The sequence below is a fragment of the Salvelinus sp. IW2-2015 genome, linkage group LG25 (genome assembly GCF_002910315.2).
Source record: "Salvelinus sp. IW2-2015 linkage group LG25, ASM291031v2, whole genome shotgun sequence".
Classification (NCBI taxonomy): domain Eukaryota; kingdom Metazoa; phylum Chordata; class Actinopteri; order Salmoniformes; family Salmonidae; genus Salvelinus; species Salvelinus sp. IW2-2015.
In genome coordinates this window covers 957,164-978,621 of record NC_036865.1, presented here as the reverse complement: position 1 = coordinate 978,621, position 21,458 = coordinate 957,164, and the positions used below count along the sequence as shown (strand labels likewise).

The 21,458-nt window shown below is 41.7% G+C and overlaps 1 protein-coding gene across 1 annotated transcript in view; it reads right to left on the bottom strand.

Moving 5' to 3' along the window:
- The window catches only part of LOC112067851 (phospholipid phosphatase 4), a 201,981-nt gene that overhangs the window by 69,573 nt on the left and 110,950 nt on the right, over positions 1 to 21,458 (bottom strand). The window contains exon 3 of the mRNA XM_070434829.1: positions 11,102 to 11,192. Coding sequence (XP_070290930.1) covers positions 11,102 to 11,192 — 91 coding nt within the window. The remainder of the gene's footprint in view (positions 1 to 11,101; positions 11,193 to 21,458) is intronic.

The following is a 21,458-nucleotide window of genomic DNA, read 5'->3' as shown; positions in this document are numbered from 1 at the left end:
GATGTCATATGAGTGTCATCTGATGAAGATCATCAAAGGTTAGTGATTCATTTATCTCTATTTCTGCTTTTTGTGACTACTATCTTTTGCTGGGAAAATGGCTGTGTTTTCTTGTGGCTATGTACTGAGCTACAAATTGTTTGGTGTGCTTTCCTCGTAAATCTTTTTGGAATCTGACATGTTGGCTGGATTCACAACATCTGTAGCTTTAATTTGGTGTCTTTCATGTGTGATTTCATGAAAGATTGATTTTATAGTAATATATTTGAATTTGTGCGCCACATTTTTCCTGGCTTTTGGCCAAGTGGGACGCTACCGCCCACATATCCCAGAGAAGTTTCAGTAAGACTGGATTTTTAGCACTTATAGCAATGGTTATCAACAGTCCTGCAGGCATGGAATGGAAGTCACAGAAGATAGAGTTTGTGTGGCAGCTGCAGAGAGGTATTTGGGTGTGCGAGACTTGACATTAGAAGAGTTACATGGTGTGTTAAGAGGTGATGTCCCATCCTTTCAGGATGATGGCATGAGGTAGGGATAAATACATTTAATTAGTGGAGTTGTAACGATGTACGCTGAAAGTCGGGAAGCTAGTTCAGGGAGTGAATACGTTTATTAAAGAAAAGAGCAACACAAGAACCACGAACAGCGCACCGACATAGAACAGGAACAATGACGACTGGGAAGAAACCAAAGGGAGTGACATATAAAGGGCAGGTAATCAAGGAGGGATGGAGACCAGGTGAATGTCATTATGCGCCGAACGATGGTGACAGGTGTGCGCCCTAACGAGCAGCCTGGTGACCTAGAGAGAGGAAGCACACGTGACAGGAGTAGGTGGTGTTAATCTTATTTTATATAATTTTGAAATTAGTGAGTGTAGTGTTAGATGATGGGGTATTTATTTAGTACATTTCTATTTTTCAAGCAAAGTACAAGGGAGTTTTACTCCAGTCTAGTAGGTGTCTAGTATACAGAAGATAGCCCTATTTGGTAAAAGAACCAAAAGTCCATATTATGGCAAGAACAGCTCAAATAAGCAAAGAGAAACGACAGTCCATCATTACTTTAAGACATGAAGGTCAGTCAATGGGGAACATTTCAAGAACTTTGAAAGTTTCTTCAAGTGCAGTCACAAAAACCATCAAGCACTATGATGAAACTGGCTCTCATGAGGACCGCCACAGGAATGGACCCAGAGTTACCTCTGCTGCAGAGGATAAGTTCATTAGAGTGACCAGACTCAGAAATTGCAACTCAAATAAATGCTTCACAGAGCCTTTATGGTCGAGTTGCTGCAAATAAACCACTACTAAAGGACACCAATAAGAAGAAGAAGAGACTTGCTTTGCCAAGAAACACGAGCAATGGACATTAAACCGGTGGAAATMTGTCCTTTAGTCTTTGTGAGACGCGTTGTGGGTGAACGGATGATATCCGCATGTGTATTTCCCACCATAAAGCATTGAGGGGGAGATGTTATGGTGTGGGGGTGCTTTGCTGGTGACAATGTCTGTGATTTATTTAGAATTCAAGGCACACTTAACCAGCATGGCTACCACAGCATTCTGCAGCAATACGCCATCCCATCTGGTTTGCTCATAGGCCCACTATCATTTGTTTTTCAACAGGATAATGACCCAACACACCTCCTGGCTGTGTAAGGGCTATTTGACCAAGAAGGAGAGTGATGGAGTGCTGCATGAGATGACCTGGCCTCCACGATCCCCCAACCTCAACCAAATTGAGATGGTTTGGGATGAGTAGGACCGCACACTTAAGGAAAAGCAGCCAACAAGTGCTCAGCATATGTGGGACCTCCGTCACGACTGTTGGAAAAGCATTCCAGGTAAAGCTGGTTGAGTGAATGCGAAGAGTATGTAAAGCTGTCATCAGAGCAAAGGGTGGCTATTTGAAGAATCTCAAATATAAAAMATATTTTGATTTGTATAACACTTTTTTTGGTTACTACATGATTCCATATGTGTTATTTCATAGTTTTTATGTCTTCACTATTATTCTACAATGTAGAAAATAATACAAACAAAGAAAAACCCTTGAGTAGGTGTTCTAAAACTTTTGACCGGTAGTGTATATTCAGACATGCTCAAATGTGTTGGTACCCTCATAGCTCATTGAAATAATGCTTCATTCCTCCTGAAAATTGATAACATTTAAAAGCTATTTTATCATGAAATGTTGCATGCCTTTGGTTTGACCTAGACAGTTTTTGTGTATGTAGGCTACGTGTGACTTTGAAAAAAAAWTATGTAGTTCTGTCCTTGAGCTGTTCTTGTGTATTGATGCTCTGTATTATGMCATTCTGTATTGTGTTTTGTGCGGACCCCAGGAAGAGTAGCTGCTGCTTTTGCAACAGCTAATGGCGATCCTAATAAAATACAAAATACCAAATGTCATAGAATAAAGCGAAGAAGCTTGTGTGCACCACACTGAACATGGACCAGAGGATACAAAGGAGAGATTTGTCTGAGGAGATCAGAAAGAAAATAATAGACAAGCATGGTAAAGGTAAAGGCTACAAGACTATCTCCAAGCAGCTTGATGTTCCTGTGACAACAGTGGCAAATATTATTAAGAAGTTTAAGGTCCATGGAACTGGAGCCAACCTCCCTGGGRGGGGCCGCAAGAGGAACATCYACCCCAGATTGAACAGAAGGATAGTGCGAATGGTAGAAAAAGAKCCAAGGATAGCTGCCAAAGAGATACAAGCTGAACTCCAAGGTGAAGGTACGTCAGTTTCTAATRGCAACATCCGCCGTTTTTTGAGCAAAAGAAGAGCCAGGAGGACTCCACTTTTYAAAGAWAAACATAAAAAAGKCAGACTGGAATTTGCTAAAATGCATATCGACAAGCCACCATCCCTCTGGGAGAATGTCCTTTGGACAGATGAGTCAAAACTGGAGCTTTTTGTCAAGTCACATCAGCTCTARGTTCACAGACGAAAACATGAAGCTTTCAAAGAAAAGAACACCATACCTACAGTGAAACATGGACAATGCTCGGTTATGTTTTGGTGCTGCTTTGCTGAGTGCCTTGAATCTYTGCAGGTTACAATGAAATCTCAAGAGTATCGAGGCATTCTGGAGTGTAACATACTGCCCYGTGTCAGAAAGCTCTGTCTCAGTCGCAGGTCACGGGTCCTCCAACAGGAAAATGACCCAAAACACACAGCTAAAAGAACCCAAGAATGAATAAGAACAAAACATTGGACTATTCTGAAGTGGCCTTCTWTGAGACCTGATCTGAATCCTATCGAACATCTATGGAAAGAGCTGAAACTTGCAGTCCGGAGAAGGAACCCATCAAACTTGAGACAGCTGGAGCAGTTTGCWCAGGAAGAGTGGGRCAAACTACCCGTAAACAGATGCAGAAGTCTCATTGAGAGCTACAGAAAATGTTGATTGCAGTGATTGCCTCTAAAGGTTGTGCAACAAAATATTAGGTTAACTTTTACTTGGTACTCATCCCGGATCCGGGAGCACCCCCCACAGTAAAAAAGCTGACTAGCATAGCCTAGCATAGCGTCACAAGTAAATACAAGCATCTAAATATCATTAAATCACAAGTCCAAGACACCAGATGAAAGATACAGATCTTGTGAATCCAGCCATCATTTCTGATTTTTAAAATGTTTTACAGGGAAGACACAATATGTAAATCTATTAGCTAAACCACGTCAAAAGCACACTTTTTTACTCCACCAGTTTTTACTCCATCAGTAGCTATCACTAATTCGACTAAATAAAGATATATATAGCCACTAACCAAGAAACAACTTCATAAGATGACAGTCTATAACATATTATGGTATAGGATATGTTTTTTTTTTTAAATGTGCATTTTTCAGATAAATCACAGTTGTACATTGCAGCTGCAATCTGAAATAGCGTTGGAAGCACCGAATAATTACAGAGACCGACGTCAATTACCAAAATACTCATCCTAAAACATTTCTGAAAAATACACAGCCTACAGCAATCGAAAGACACAGATCTGTGAATCCAGACAATATTTCAGATTTTCTAAGTGTTTTACAGCGAAACACAATATATCGTAATATAGCATACCACATGAGCTAACATCACACCAGCATTAAATCAAGGCAAAAGGGGCGATAACGTTATTGCCACCAAAATATATTAATTTTTTCACTAACCTTCTCAGAATTCTTCAGATGACAGTCCTGTAACATCATATTACACAATGCATAGAAGTTTGTTCGAAAATGTGCATATTAGCATCACAAATCGTGGTTATGCAATGTAATCTGTCAAAACATGGCATGCATTCGGGCGCGCCATCTTGGAAAGGCACCTATGTTTACATTATTTATCGATTAGATATGACAAAAAATACAGGTGGGACAGCTAATGAAAGATGCATTGGTTATTATGCAACGCTGATTTAGATTGTAAAATTTTACTTACTAGAAACATTTGTAGTTACACCAGACTACGTGCCGCAAAAAATGGCTGACAACTGCGTTACATTTCCACATAAATACGAATAAAATCATAAAATAATCTTACCTTGACGAGCTTCCATCAGTATAAATTGGACAATGTGTCCTTTGTCCAAAATAATCGTTGCTTTTGTTTTAAAACGAACCTCCTCAACTTCGAAAACTAGCAGCTAACGATAACGGCAACATGCCAAATCCTCAACGCGAATACTAAGGAAATTGGAAAATAATAGCAATATCGCATTAAACTGATTAAACGGTTTAAATAACTCGTTATGTGATTTCTAACATCCTATATTCGAATTAAATCACGACGGATTATCTTGCAGTCATGAACGACAGCTTTTGAGCAACTGCATTCATATCCTCCCTTGCTCTCAAGCGTCGAAAGAAGGGAATCTCACTCCATTCCTTTAAAAAACTCTGACAAACACGTAAGACACCATTCCACTTCTCATTGGTTACTGAATCCAGGGGAAGGCGGGTGCAGTTCATTCAAGCCAATAGGCACACACAGAGTTAAACTGATCCGAGATCAGAGACTATTTTCAGAGCTTCGCATGTCCTTCATGAGTTTCCTGTAGAAAGAGTTCTGGTCACCCACAGACATAATTCAAACGGTTTTAGAAACTAGAGATTGTTTTCTATCCAATAGTAATAATAATATGCATATTGTACGAGCAAGAATTGAGTACGAGGCAGTTTAATTWGGAAATGTAAAAACAATAATAATGCTAACAGCTCCCACTATTGACAAAAGGTTTTAAGGGTCCCATCATATTTGTCCATGCCATTTTCATTTGTTTTATTATTTACAATATTATGTTTAATAAAAAATCAAAAGCAAAGACTGATTTCTATTAAATATGGAAGTACCAATGGTGGATGCCAATTACTTTTGTCAGTTTCAAGTTCTTTTAGAGAGAACTGTGCATTCTTTGTTTTTTGTGGAGGGGTACCAACAAATTTGAGCACGTCTGTATATGGGAGGCAGGCAAATACCTTTCACTGAGAGATGGAAAGACAGATTGACAGGGGTGAGACAATGAATTGTAATTTATCTTAATGTTCTTTTGTTGTTTGCAGGTGCACTATCCATCCTTCTTAACCTATGCAGCCAGGTCCCATCTACTTTTTAACTCCTCGCAAGTGTGGCTTGTTAGGTGTTTGCTGTGAAGGAATACCACAACAAGTCAACTACTTGATTGATTGATGTATTTCAGCAAAGGCAGCAGCGCAGTCACCAACGACATGCGCCATTTCTTCACCATCACYGAGTAGGGGAAACGTGTGGACCTGAATTGTGATAACTGCAGTGGCAAAAACAAGAACAAGTTTGTGCTCTGGTATTGTGCCTGGCGGACCATGCACAAGCTCCACCACAGTTTGGACCTTCACTTCCTGATCACAGGCCACACCATGTTTGCCCCCGACTGGTGCTTCAGCCTCATCAAGCAGTGCTCCAGATAGACCAGAGGGAACACTTTGTCTGAGATTGCTGGTGTTGTGAAGGACAGCACTGTGACGGGTCCACATCCTACAGCTGATTGGACTGGAGGATGGTACGGTACAGGTGGAAAGCTATGGCTGGCAACAACACCTGACTCCGTACTTCAGGCCGCTGCCACAGATCAAGCAGTACCAGCACTTCAGGTGAATATCATTTTCATTGCATTGTATGAGGTTATTCTTCTTATCTAAACTTGGGAGGTGAATTGATGTTATGCAAGGTTGTAATGTCTTCAATTTGTTTGTTTGTTATTTCCTGTTTTACAGCTTTGATGCTCTGGAGCCTGGTGGTGTTGTCGCCAAGGAGCGTTCGGACTCAGTCAGGACCAGGTTTCATTCAATACATCCTTTAAGCCAAATAATATGGAAATAAGATAACTCTAGCTGTAGTTAATGATAGGGTGTGCATTGTTACAGTAGCTGGCGGAGTCCTTGCCTAGCTTATTTTGGTGGGAGTMATTAATGTAGTTACATGTAACAAGGTTACATGGTGCTACACAGGAGACTGCAAAAGTGTAATTACAGAACATGTTAGCTACATTTGGAACAAGACATCTTGTAATTACATAAATCATGAGTAATTACACGTGGAATAATCTCAGACAAGCTGGTTTGTAATAACATATCTTTGTTCCACTTGTGTAATAACCTATACTGCTTAACCCTTATTACATACACCTGGCCTCCACAATCCCCCGACCTCAACCAAATTGAGATGGTTTTGGATGAGTCGGACCACAGAATGAAGGAAAAGCAGCCAACAAGTGCTTAGCATATGTGGGAACTCCTTCAAGACTGTTGGAAAAGCATTCCAGGTGAAGCTGGTTGAGATAATACCAAGAGTGTGCTAAGCTGTCATCAAGGCAAAGGGAGGTTACTTGAAGAATTTCAAATATAAAATATTTTTTGATTTGTTTAACACTTTTTTGGTTACTATTTGATTCCATGGTGTTATTTTATAAGTTTTGATAGTCTTACTATTATTACCATGTGAAAATAGACAAATAAAGAAAACACTTTGAATGAGTAGGTTTCTAAAACGTTTACATGTAACTTACTATGTATGAGACATTAATACTATTTAGTTACTATTAAGTAATGTGACTGAATGTAAATGTTACTGATGCGTTTCTCCGTTTTGCTCTACGACCCCTCACAAGTGTCATGGGACTGTCTGAAAGTACCGTATGGTTTAAAACACAACAATGGACGTACTGTATGCAAGGTAGTGTTGTGCTACCAAAAAGGGGTTAAATATAGGTTTTAAAAACATATACATTGTTTAACCTATATATTTACTGATTTAGGACAGAACTTCAAAAACCTTGTTTCTTATTTTCATTTTTTGTTCTGGTCCTTTATGCCAATTTATGCGACATGTGTATTCAATGCTCATGGGCTTATAGTAAAAGCAAAACCTATATTTTATCAAATAATAAAAAATGTTGTTACCTATATTTAACTAGGCAGTCAGTTATGAAAAATTTCTTATTTTCAATGACGGCTATGAACAGTGGCTTAGACTGCCTTGATCAGGGGCAGATTTTTCCCTTGTCAGCTTGGGGATTTGACCTTGCAACTGGTTACTAGTCCAACGCTCTAACCACTAGGCTACCTGCCGCCCCATAATTTACTTCAGTGATATCTAAAGGGTTCCTAAAATTCCAAATCAAATAGCTAAATGATCCATAGGATTACCATCGTAAAACAATTCCATATGTTAGCTTAGCACCCCCCCACAAACAATTTCTATGCCTCAGTAGTGCAAAAATACATAATATGCACTTAATATGGACATATCAACTCACTGATTTCATTCACACACATTGACCAGTCATCACAACTCAAGCACCCTACCGTATTTCTTTCACATCAAGTCCGCATTAGAAAACATCACTGTTATGTCACACTTTATACACCATTTATACATAGTATGACATAAGCTTATAGATGATGTGTGAAGCATTTATGTCATGCTTCGGATGACTTTATGTATGCTATAAGTTGTAGTTTGTTTATAGTGTGACCAAAAATTGGCATAATAAAACACAGATTCAGGATAATGGTGAATATGAAGAACGAAAGGAGGAGGATGTAATTAACCTTATTAAAGTTGCTTATACGGATCCCCATTAGATGTTACCTTACCAARTACTATTCCTCCTACAGGATGTGAGATGTGGTAAGGCCTGCATTACAACCACTTATTTAATCATACTCACAGCATGTCTGTCAGGTGTACGTTATCTGACGCTGTTTTCTGTTGTTTTGTATGTGTGTGATGGTCAGGGCGTGAGTTTTGGGTGGGCATTCTATGTTGTGTGTTTCTATGTTGGTTTAGGGTTGCCTGGTATGGCTCTTAATTAGAGGCAGGTGTTTTGCGTTCCTCTAATTAAGAGTCATATTTAGGTAGGTTGTTTCACTGTGTTCTTGTTGTGGTGGTTGTTACCTGTCTCTGTGTTTGTGTTCTGCACCAGTATGGTCTGTATCGGTTTTGCACGTTTGTTATTTTGTAAGTTGTTGGTAGTGTTACATGTTCTTATAATTAAACATGTTGAGCACGTGGCTACGCTGCATTTTGGTCCTCTCCTTCACCCGCAGGAAGAAACCCTTTACAGAAACACCCACCAACCCGGACCAAGCAGCGTAGCAACGGGGAGCAGCAGCGGCCCAGTACACAGGACTACTGGACACAGGAGGAATGGTCTTGGGAGATCATGGACGGAAAGGACCCTGGGGAAGGGTTGGAGAGAATCGCCGTTCTCGGGAGAAGGAGGCAGCCACAGCCCAGGAGCGGTGGATTGAGGAGGCAGCACGTAAGAGAGGCTGGAAGCCGAGAGGCTCACCCAAAAATTTCTTGGGGGGGCTAAAGGGGTGTGGCGAAGCCGGGTTGGTACCTGAGCCAACTCCCCGGGCTTGCCGTGGAGTGAGAGGGCGTCGTACTGGTCAGACACCGTGTTATGCGGTAAAGCGTGCTTAGCCAGTGCGGGCTATTCACCTTGCGCGCACTGGGAGGGCTAGGTTGGGCATCGAGCCGGATGCCATGAAGCCGGCCCAACGTATCTGGCTCCAGTACGTCTCCTCGGGCCGGCGTACATGGCACCAGCCTTACAGGTGTGTCCCCGGTTCGCCTGCATAGCCAGTGCGGGCTATTCCACCTCGCCGCACTGGCAGGGCTAGCGGACCATTCAACCTGGTAAGGTTGGGGAGGCTCGGTGCTCAAGAGCACGTGTCCTCCTTCACGGTCCGGTATATCCGGCGCCACCTTCCACCCCAGCTCAGTACACCAGTGCCTACACCACGCACCAGGCTTCCAGTGCATCTCCAGAGCCCTGTTCCTCCTCACCGCACTCTCTATGGTGCGTGTCTCCAGCCCAGTGCCTCCAGTTCCGGCACCACGCACCAAGCCTCCTGTGGTCTCCAGAGCCTGTACGCACTGTTCCTTCTCCCGCACTCGCCCTGAGGTGCGTCCCTCAGCCCGGTACCTCCAGTTCCGGTACCACGCACCAGGCCTAGAGTGCGCCACGAGAGTCCAGTGTGCCCTGTTGTTGTTCCCGCACTAGCCTGAAGGTGCGTGTCCTTAGCCGGTACCCAGTTCCGTACGCATTCGCACCAGCCTACAGCCGCTACAGTGCGTCTCAGCCGGCCAGAGTCTGCCGTCTGCCCAGCGGCGCTGAACTGCCCGTCTGCCCAGCGGCGCCTGAACTGCCATCTGCCCAGCGGCGCCTGAACTGCCCGTCTGCCCAGCGGTGCCTGACTGTCCGTCTGCCCAGCGGCGTCTGAACTGCCGCGTTGCCCTACGCCGTCTGACTGCTCGTCTGCCATGAGCCTGCAAAGCCGCCCGTCTGCCATGAGCCTGCAAAGCCGCCCGTCTGCCATGAGCCTACAGAGCCGTCCGCCAGACAGGAGCCGCTAGAGCCGTCCGCAGACGCAGACCCAGAGCTCGCAGACCGGATCAGCCAGAGCCTTCCGCCAGAGGATCAGCCAGAGCTTCCGCCAGACGTCAGCAGACCTCCCAGCCGATCAGCAGAGCCTTCCAGACCGGATCAGCCAGAGCCTTCGTAGCCGGATCAGCCAGCCTTCCGTCAGCCCGGATCAGCCAGAGCCTTCCGTCAGCCCGGATCAGCCAGAGCCTTCCGTCAGCCCGGACTGCCAGAGCCCTCAGCCCGACCTGCCGAGTCCTCAGCCGGACTGCAGAGTCCCTCAGCCGGACCTGCCAGAGTCCTCAGCCCGGACCTGCAGAGTCCCTCAGCCCGGACCTGCCAGAGTCCCTCCAGGTCCCGGACCTGCCAGAGTCCTCAGCCAGGACCTGCCAGAGTCCCTCAGCCAGGACTGCCAGAGTCCCTCAGCCAGGACCTGCCAGAGTCCTCAGCCAGGACTGCCAGAGTTCCTCAGCCAGGACTCCGCCCTTATCCCGGTGCTGCCCTTATCCCGTGCTGCCCCTTATCCTCCGGTGCTGCCCCTTATCCGCGTGGCTGCCCTTCATTTAGGTGGTTTTAGTTGGAGGGTGGTCATTGGGAGGGGGATACAGAAGCGGGAGTGACTATGGTGGTGTGGGACAGCGTCCGGAGCCTGAGCCACCACCGGTGTCAGATGCCCCCCAGACCCTCCCCTGGACTTTGTGCTGGTGCGCGCCGGCGTTCGCACCTTGAGGGGGGTTCTGTCACGTTCCTGACCTGTTTTTGTTGTTTTGTATGTGTGTGATGGTCAGGGCGTGAGTTTTGGGTGGGCTTCTATGTTGTGTGTTTCTATGTTGGTTTAGGGTTGCCTGGTATGGCTCTTAATTAGAGGCAGGTGTTTTGCGTTCCTCTAATTAAGAGTCATATTTAGGTAGGTTGTTTCACTGTGTTCGTTGTGGGTGGTTGTTACCTGTCTCTGTGTTTGTGTTCTGCACCAGATAGGTCTGTATCGGTTTTGCACGTTTGTTATTTTGTAAGTTGTTGGTAGTGTTCACTTGTTCTTATAATTAAACATGTTGAGCACTGGCTACGCTGCATTTTGGTCCTCTTCCTTCACCCCAGGAAGAAACCCTTTAGGCAGTAGGATGTAAATAATGATAACAGTTCCGAGAAAATGACGAGACAATTTAAGGGTTCAAAACATACATACCTAGACACGCTTCCTTGATTTCTGTCTTATCTGTCCGCCGAATGATCTTCACCACGAATATCACAGCCAAAGGAGTGAGAAACGAAATTGCCTGTGACGAAAACAAGAACAAACACAATCTAAAGACAACACTGACATTGTTGCCGATTACAGGAACTCTTAATCATTTCCTAAAGAGGTCCACAAGAGCGATTTTCCTGGCTTGCCACAAAATTACTTTTCCTTACACTGGGAGTGTGCAGTGTGGCATCTACCGTTAAAGGTTTTAATCAAAATAGTTCAAAATGAGCTGCCACTGACAAGGTTCTTTATTGTGCTCTGGAATCTCTTGCACTAAAGGGAGCATTCTGTTTGGTGTTCAGTGGCTGTCACTCCATAGGAGACTTGGGCCTTCACAGACACCAGGTTATTATTTCTGCTTCAAAAAGTGTTCATTAKTTTCGGCCCAAATTCAATAATCCTGTTTTTCCTTCAAAGTCTGCAGTGGATGCAAACACTTGATTCATAAGATGTGTAGCACATTGATGTTCACAGCACATCGAATTTCCCTTGAGATAGCGATAATTGGACCATTTAAGTCTTTAAATTCAAATTTATCGTATCAGTTAAGCAATCTGTATCAAAATCACTATCGCTCTCTGGCAATTATAACCTCACCCAGGAGATCATAGCGGGTCTATGAGAGGTCAGACTGAGTAGGGCTCTTAAACTTCTGGGATGAAGGATGACTATCGATTAGATACAGGATAGGCACAGCCCTGTCTGTGTGAAGCACCAAAAGCGATAGATGGAGAAGCAAAGTTAGCGTATTGTTGCTTTGTCAATACAAATATGTTATTTTGTCATSACAATAAAATGTATTTTTGGAGAGAGTTCCTTTTTAGTTTTTTAATATCATTTTCCTTGCTTTTTATAGAAGGCAGGTGAGGAAGTTACACAGACGTTATGGTGTTAACCTTCTTCAAATTTGTATCAGGGGACAGCAGTAWGCCGCTGTCACTCTGCGTATTTGCTGACCTGTGACACACATTCCCAGTTAGATGGGAGCAGCCAAAGAATTAACACACACGGGAACTTTATTTAAACACACTGGAGATGAACATGGGCATATGCATGGGGATGGTTCTGTAACGGACAGAAACAGAGATACTGTAGAATGAATATGCTATACAGGAGATAAATACATTGGCCTGAATGGAAATATGCAGTACGATATATTGGGATATGGAATAGAACAACAAGGATTGTATCTAATATTGACCTAATAATTACCATGTATTACATAGCAACACCAGATTAATCACTAGCATGGCAACAGGACAATAAGAATAATGGCAAGGACTGTATATAGCATATAGTAGGCTATTGCACACCAACATTCAAGAGCAAGGACTGTATTTAAATCTATAGGAAATAGGAAGTAGTAAACAGTTGCAGACAATATTAGTAGTAGTAACTTAGTAATAACAGGAATGAGAACTACATAGAATAATGCTACTCTGCACATACGGCAATGACAACAACATCGACAACAACTTACTTTGTTTACACATCTCATGCCTATATGTCCACTCACGTTCTCAGACCAGAAAACATGGTTCAGGCCCGGCTAATACTTATARGTTTGAGGGAGCATGCAAAGGACTAGATTGACTAGACTGCTAGGAGCATCTGACCAATCACAGGATGCATGATAAGTGCATGGGGTCAGCTTGATTGGCTGAAGCCATGAGCTGGAGGTGATCGATATTCTCAAGTGAGGGGAGAGCTAGACTACAGTGGTTCTTCCTTTGAAAGTTTTGAGCTTATGCTYCGACCGTTAGTTGTAGATGGTGGCATTCTGTCATTGCACCAATCTATCCCAAGGGGGAGTTCGAWTGCTGATCTATCGGTGGAGGTGTTAATGGAGGTGTTTTCAGRCTGAGAGAGTCTCTCTTCTCTGACACTAGAGTCCTGCGTCAGGCATAAAAAAACTGTCGGTGGTCCTGGAGCATTTAAAGCATACTGAAGATAGATGCCGCCTCTTAATGAGTTCCGAGAGCCGATCTGTTATCCAACGATTATTATTATTATTAACCCTGCATTAAAATTACATAAAATTTTGGATCAAGCATATAATGTACAGTATTTTTTCATCAACATCTTTATGCTTTTGTTAATAAAATAATGATAAAAATNATTAAAATTACATAAAATTTTGGATCAAGCATATAATGTACAGTATTTTTTCATCAACATCTTTATGCTTTTGTTAATAAAATAATGATAAAAATACTCTTTCAAAATGCAGATGTTTATTTCAACTACTGTACATCTCAGCTACATAATCCCCCAATATAATAGTATTTTTCAAATGTCTCCAGTAGATTTTCCTTTCATCCTGAAAGCCCTAATCTGTTCACTTAAATGAATAGAGATCCTGGCCATGCCAGGATCCTGGTATGTTACAGGATAATCAAGGTGAGGACAATTGGCAATCTGCTGTATACTTATGGCCTATTGTAACCTGGAGTCACACCTTTCCAGTACTCCTCAACCCGCACAAAACTCCACCCTTAAACAGCTCGTTTTTAAAAGGTAACTGTGTTATCTAAAATAAAATGACATTGCGACCAAAGAGAACAGACAAAATGGAATATAGTTTTCATCAAGCCAGCTTTTGTGTTTTTGTTTGACAGCCAATATTAAAAACAGTCAAATGCATTTGTGAATTCAATCGCTTTAGCTGACATGTTGCAGTTTATACATTGTTAAATTATTTAAGGGTCCTTTCTCTTCTCTGTACTGGAGTTCTTTTAAGAATACAAAAGAAGCCTTCCACCCTTGATGGGTTATCAGCAGGACAATAGACTCTTGCCAAGTTTAGGGACTTTAAACGTATTCATGGGTGTTTGCGAGTTATGTCACTTCCTCCATTTCTTCATAGCCCACCAAATGCATTGTTTTCTAACCACATCTGGATGGATCCATAACGACTTACTATGGGGATAACAGACATATTGGAATAAAGTAGGCTAATGAAGGCAACAAATTGTTGCTTACTGAAACTCCCAAAGTTGTCCAATTGTTATAATAGGATTTGAAGCAATAGCGTACTCGTGTGTGGTCAAATTTTTCAGCACCGTTTTGTGCTGCTCTGAGACAAGCATGGGGACTGGTCTTGATACATTATATTTTTATTTTCACTGAATCTCTGTTTGGGTATTGGTTAGCCTACAGTTAGGGTGTGGAAATGTTAGGATTATTTTGCTCTTCACTCGCAGTCACTTAGTAGCCTAGGCTTACTCCTGACCGGTCACGTTGTACAGCACCATATTTTCGTAATATTAAAAACAGTCAAATGCATTCCTGAATTCAACCGCTTTAGCAGACATGTTGAGGTTTATTCATTGTTTAAATATTCAAGACTCCCTTTGTTATTTCATTTTATAACAAAAATTATTGAATGTATTTAAAGATTACTTGTATGCTGTGTGATGACATGCATAGATGAATGAATGATTGATTGATTAACTGTATATTGAAGTAGGCCTGTGTCGTGACGTGACTATAATTAATGTGATGACTGTTATTTTATAAAATCAATTAACTATGTTTAATTATTACATGATTAAATTAATCATGTAACAGTTAACTCATTAGTAACTTGGAGCACCACAGGAAAACCTATTTGACGAGTTACTATCTCCCGAATTAAACTTATAAGCTATATTCATATCTATAGATAAGTCACTTATTAATGTATTAGTACTTCATCATTCTCTCATTCTGAACATCATTGACCTCGTAAATCTGCACGAACCTAGCCTAAGTGATGATTCAGCAATACACAAATTGGTTTATTTATTTATTTATTAAAACTCTCTGGGATAGGCGGGACGCTTGCGTCCCACTTGGCCAATAGCCGGGTAAATGCAGAGCGCCAAATTCAAAAAAATGATATAAAATCAAACTTTCATTAAATCACACATGTAAGATACCAAATTCGTTGTGAATCCAGCCAACATGTCAGATTTCAAAAAGGCTTTTCGGCGAAAGCATAACATTATCTGATGATAGCACAACAGTAACAAAGAGAGTGTAGCATATTTCAACCCTGCAGGCGCAACACAAAAAGCAGAAATAAATATAAATAGGCCTTACCTTTGACGAGCTTCTTTTGTTGGCACTCCAATATGTCCCATAAACATCACAAATGGTCCTTTTTGTTCGATTAATTCCGTCCATATATATCCAAAATGTCAATTTATTTGGCGCGTTTGATCCAGAAAAAAACAGCTTCCAATTTGCGCAATGTCACTACAAATATCTCAAAAATTACCTCTAAACTTTTCCAAAACTTTCAAAAGGCTACTGTTTGTAATACAACTTTAGGTATTTTTAAACGTTAATAATCGATCAAATTGAAGACGGGTCTATCTGTTTTCAATACAGGAGGACAACAAACTAACGCTACTTTTCTAGTCTTGCGCAACTCTCAAACAGTACACATAACGTTACACTGATTCCAGATGGCCGTACTTCTTCATTMCACAWAGGAATAACCTGAACCAATTTCCAAAGACTGGTGACATCCAGTGGAAGCGGTAGGAACTGCAAACAGGTTKATTAGAAATCTAGTATCCCAATGAAAACTWAAAAAAAWTCTGAATGGTTAGTCCTCWGGGTTTTGCTTGCTACATAAGTTCTGTTATACTCACAGACATGATTCAAACAGTTTTAGAAACTTTAGAGAGTTTTCRATCCAAATCTACTAATAATATGCATATCTTAGCTTCTGGGGATGAGTAGAAGGAAGTTGAAATTGGGCATGCTATTTATCCAAAAGTGAAAATGCTGCCCCCTATCCTAGAGAAGTTAACTAACCTAAAATATCACACAGAAATACATAAACACACACACAGTATAGATTATAGATTACTGACATAATGCAATGGAACACAGTCCCTAGTGGACTAACCCGATATGACGGCTTGTTACACAATGGAAAGGGGTTGGGGAAAGATAAGGAGTGGGAGAGACATAGAGTGGACTTATTGTACATACAGTTGAAAAATACGTTCACCGTAAATATGGATATTTAGAACCCTAACAACCGCTCATTCAGAAAAGAAATGCAATACATATTTATGTGTAGATGTCTTTCTCTGTCGTCTCTCTGTTGAACTCGATGGTTTAATATGGTGGTTTGATGTAAGTCTCTGGTGATCCACCAGAGGTCACAATGTCCTACATAGTTGTAGGCTTCTTTTGATCTGGAGTGTTTGTTAGAATGGATCCATCAGAGGGTTATCACACAGTGGTGATAGAGAACGGTTTTTCATTCCCAACTGTGTAAATTGTTCTAGACTACTTTACATTACCCAGCTGCAGACTGAGAATGTTTGGTATAGTCTTCAACTTCTTCACTTGTCGAGAGTTTCATAGGGTCTTACCATTTTCTGGACTTGTAGTTTTAACCATTTCCAGCCGTGTAGCCACTGCTCCACGCTGTCTGGTCTGTAGGGATTGATTATCCAGTGTACAGCTAGGACCACTTTACACACCTGCAGCAACCCGYCATGTTTTGATCAAATTTACATTTCGTTACGAGTCCTTTTATGCTTGGGTAAAAAGGGGGTGTTTCATCAAGTTGGGCATGGTTACTGACTTCGCAAAAGTTCATGAGAAAAACAATTATCTCATTTAGAAGGCAACAATCACATTTTATCTTCACAAAAGTATTCTTATACTTAATCATTTATTTTATACAACATTTAGATCCAAACCTGATAACTAGAACGTGTACACCTTCAGAGTTACAGTTATCTTGTTATACCATCCTTAATGACATCACAAAATCATAAATGATATTACATGATTATTGTTTGGTTCCCCACCAGCCATTTCCCACATTCTTTATGTTAGAAATATTGTTTCATTGTACACTTTTGGATGTTGGCGTTTTGGCAAAGTCTCTCTCTACACACATCACATTTCTTTCTCAGTACTGCAGAACCAAAGGGAGAGTTTCTGCCAGGTATTTACGATCCGGTTGTTAAGACATAATACCAGGACAACTCCCCAGGAGAGAGAGAGAGTTTGGTTATCTGTCAGCCATTGGCCTAGCTGATGGGTCCCTTTGATCCTCACCCAGGAGAGAGAGAGTCATGACACCTGTATGCCAATAAGTAAGTTACGCTAAAACAGCTACAGTAAACAGGACTCTTAGGTCTACAGCTCCATATCAATTCAATAACTTAACTTCTCAAATATTCCCTCTGGTGGTCAAACTAGCATTAACTAGCATTAATGTCAACAATGGCTGACACTTAAATAATGTGCCATAGAATTCTGCAGCACCCCACAAGCTGTGCTGCAGTATGATGCAACTTTTAGATGAAGAACCACTGTATGCGGCGCCAGCCAGACATAAATAACAACACATATGCTGGAATTAGTTCCACGGGGGATTCTGTAACACGCTGCTTGAGATGCAAAAGTTTGAGGTTTCATTGAAAAGTCACATCTTTCAAATCAAATSAAATTGTATTAGTCACATGCGCCGAATACAGCAGGTTTCGCCTTACAGTGAAATGCTTACTTACGAGCCGAGCCCCTAACCAACAGTGCAGTTTAAAAAAATACAGATAAGAATAAGAGATAAAAGTAACAAGTAATTAAAGAGCAGCAGTAAAAAAGAACAATATATACAGGGGGGTGCCAGTACAGAGTCAATGTGCGGGGGCACKGGTTAGTTGAGGATGTCATTGTGATTAAAGGGAGATTTCTAACAAATTMTCTGGGATAGAGAGAAAACAGGAATGTGGGTCTAATGATTACAAACATGAGTATCATTAAATTGAGTTCTTCTTGTATGAAAGGAAGAGTCCGGAAGATGGATGTCATTGACATTTCTGGCTCTAAAAAGAGATCTAATGAAATAATTATGTTTAATTATGGAAGAGTGTTTCATTGGTCCACACACATTGCAGCGCTTCTTGTTGCTACCGGCTACAATCTAGAATGATGAAAACACTTAGTTCAGAKATTTTACTAACATCTGCCAGCAGCATCACTCACCAACATATATAGTTACAGCAYGCCAAGGTAGGAGAGTCAGAAACACACACATGCAACAACATCACTCACACTTACTTGCGGTATTGGAGTTGTTGCTTCTGTGGGTCGGGTGGATGGGGKACCAGCATCCTCCTCCTGAATCCTAGGGTWCAGTAGGGTTCTTCTTTTGCAGCTGTAGCCAGTCACCAGCTTGTATAAATTGTCCACCCCTTCTTTTGTGGCATTGTAATCCATTATGATTTCTGGTTTTTGATGTTCCTGGCCACAGACTCTCCCATCCCTATGTAGCGTACTCATGAGTACCACATTTTTGCCTTTCTTTGGCACGTAGGACACTAGGGACATGTCGGCTGTGAACACAAATTTAGAGGAATTGATTGGCCTGTTCCGTGTATTCAAAGGCTGTTCCTACCATTGTCAGRTTCCTCTTGAGGAGCTCCTGTCCCAGCTTGTGCAAAGCAAAAAAGTTATCACGTTATGTTGTGGCCCCGGAGTCCCTGTGTCACGTCCAGGACAACCCGCATCCCTTAGTTCTTCTCTGGGGCTCCTCCATCTGGCTTCCCCATATACACTTGCAAGTTCCAGCATACGATGAAGCAGCATCACAGGCAGCCCAGATCTTGATTCCATACTTTGTAGGTTTAGACGGTATGTACTGRCTGAAGAGGCAGCAGCCCCTAAATGGCATAAGCTGCTCATCAACAGAAACGTTGGGCCCAGGGTTGTAAAACAGGGGAATGTGGTCCACCCACTTGTCCCACACTGACCTGATTGCAGCTAGCTTGTCTTTCTGCCGCCAAACAGGTTTGGTGTCTCGGTTATCGAAGCAGATAATCCTGGAAATAATGTGGAAGTTTTCCAGAGACATTGTTTCCAAAAAAGTGGTCTGCCAGTTTCTGCATCCCACAGGGATTCTGTGGATTCCCAATTATATCTGAAAACATCAGCAAGGATAAGAACCCCAAAGTATGCATGTATATTAGTTTTGGTCCATCTCCTTCCATCTCTCTCCCAAAACAAGCCTTCCCTCCAAATTAGTGCATTCCAGAATGATTTTCTGGATAGTGTCTGGGATGAACAGTTCAAAAGAAGACTTTATGTCCTGCACATGAGTAACCGCCATCCGAGTTGGTCCTGGTTGCATCCTTCTCACTTTGGCAGCCATGCAGGGTGGCTCATTCCTTGGGCAAGAAGACCATTACATAAAAAATAAAAAAAATAAAAAAAACTTTATTTCTACTCCTGCAGACTGCTATTTAGCTGGTTCCTGACAGGCTGGTCCTGGGGCTAGCTGAGGGTCAATCTTCTTCCAACTCACTGTCAGATTCCGAATTGACAGAGACATGATCCTCATATTCGGAAAAGTCTTATTATCCAAAGTGGAAGAGCTCCATCCACACTAGCTTCTGTCTCTGCAAAGACTATTTCTAAGGCCCTCTGAGCAGAGATTATTTTTGCCATACTGATTGGCTTTGGTAAGGAGCCATACATGAAAAGCAATTTATTTGTGTCCCTCTCCCAATTTGCACCTGACTGGGGTAGAGTGTGGGAAAATATATATATATATTTTTTTACAATGTATCGAAATAATGTATTGTAATAACATTTTGCAGGTTTCCACAAGACGTGTAGTTTCACACACTACAAAATGTAAAGAGTGCGAGGCAGACAGYCAGGGAAACAGACAGATTCTTGGTGCAATGTTGAAACAGAAGGCCCAGGGAGGAGGGKGACAGAATGAAGGCACACAGCAAACCTTTTTTTCTTCATTTTTACTTGTTTTCCCCACACATTTATTACCCTTGGGTCCAGTGGACATGAATACCACATAAGTAATATAAATGTGTAGGGGGCTGCACAGTGTGCACTCAATGAAAATGTGTTATTTTACATGTTCTTCACAGAAAATGAGCCAAGGCCAATGAGTCTCACGTTGAAAAAATTATTAATTGTAGCATTTTTCTTTTATTTAACATTGAAACTGAAGCGCTTGAGGCAGAAGGCCACAGGCTTGCAATCAGCTAATTAGAAAGGCTTGCAAACAGTCAAATGACAATTAAAGATGCACTATGCAGAAATCGCTCCACCATTTCCTGGTTGCTAAAATTCCTTGCCAGCCGGGTAGCCCTGCTCTTCCTCGCAAATATCGTAACAAATTCGCCAGAATATGTTATATCTTCATCCCACAATATTGAAGGCATTGCGATGTTACAGCTGCTTATCTTTAGACACCCAAACTAGGCCTATCTGAAAAATGAAAATGATCAATCAACATTTGTGACCGACCAGCTCAAATCTGTCTTTTGTAGCAAAATTTGAAATTGTGTTTTTTTTTTTTTTACATTAGATAAAAGTAGAGACTCAGAGCTACATAATAGTATAATCATACACTGCAGTTGAGGAACAATGGGAAAGTCATTTTGCTTTGAAAGTTGATCAACTTGTAAACTCACTATTGAGAAAATGGCCTTTGAATGTTTTGGTACCTACTACTGGAGAGTCCTTCGTTGTCTACACCCATTCAGCATCGTCCTTAAGCTTTTGCCCCACCCATCSCTTTAAGGGTTGATCTGAGCYTTCTGTCCTAACAACAGCAGTCAAGCATCCCCGTAAAGACCTTTATTATACACAGATTCAAAATAGCTATTGATGGTCAGGGAAAAGGTGTACATTTGACCTCCATCATCTAGGACGTGACAATGGTTAATAAAATCTCTCAATTTCTGCCCATTTTTTTTGTTGCACAGTCTTGCAGTCCTTCTCATACAGCTGCAACTGTATATGCATTTGTAAATCAAGACCTTTCTTGAGTTGGGCTCTGGGATGGTGCAACTGTTGAGAATGTGAGCCTATGGTTGTGTGGGGGGAAAGAGTTGAGTGTGTATGAGTGTGTGGGTGTATGTGCGTATCTCACAACTGTTGCGAAGGAGTAAAATATGTTAGGGACAATATAGGGTGATTCACAATAATTGTTTGCTAATATAATAATTGCTTGCAATAATGTAATTTTGGTAAAGAGGAGACTGGTGAGAGGTAAAATCCTTTGCAAAAATTGCCTACATTACTACACATATTAATAGCTAATTATGGAAAATAAGAAACAGGATTTTTGAAATATGTATATATTTTGTTGATGGCTATATGTAATACAAATCGAGGTGAGGGCGATGGAAATGCATTTGGCAGTTGATCTACTTCTGTTCTGTAAATGGCACTGTGTGCTCTTTTCGAAGGATGGGTCCCAGTCTTTTCAGGTCTATGGGATACGGGGGGTCGGGGGGTGGTCTGCCGGGCA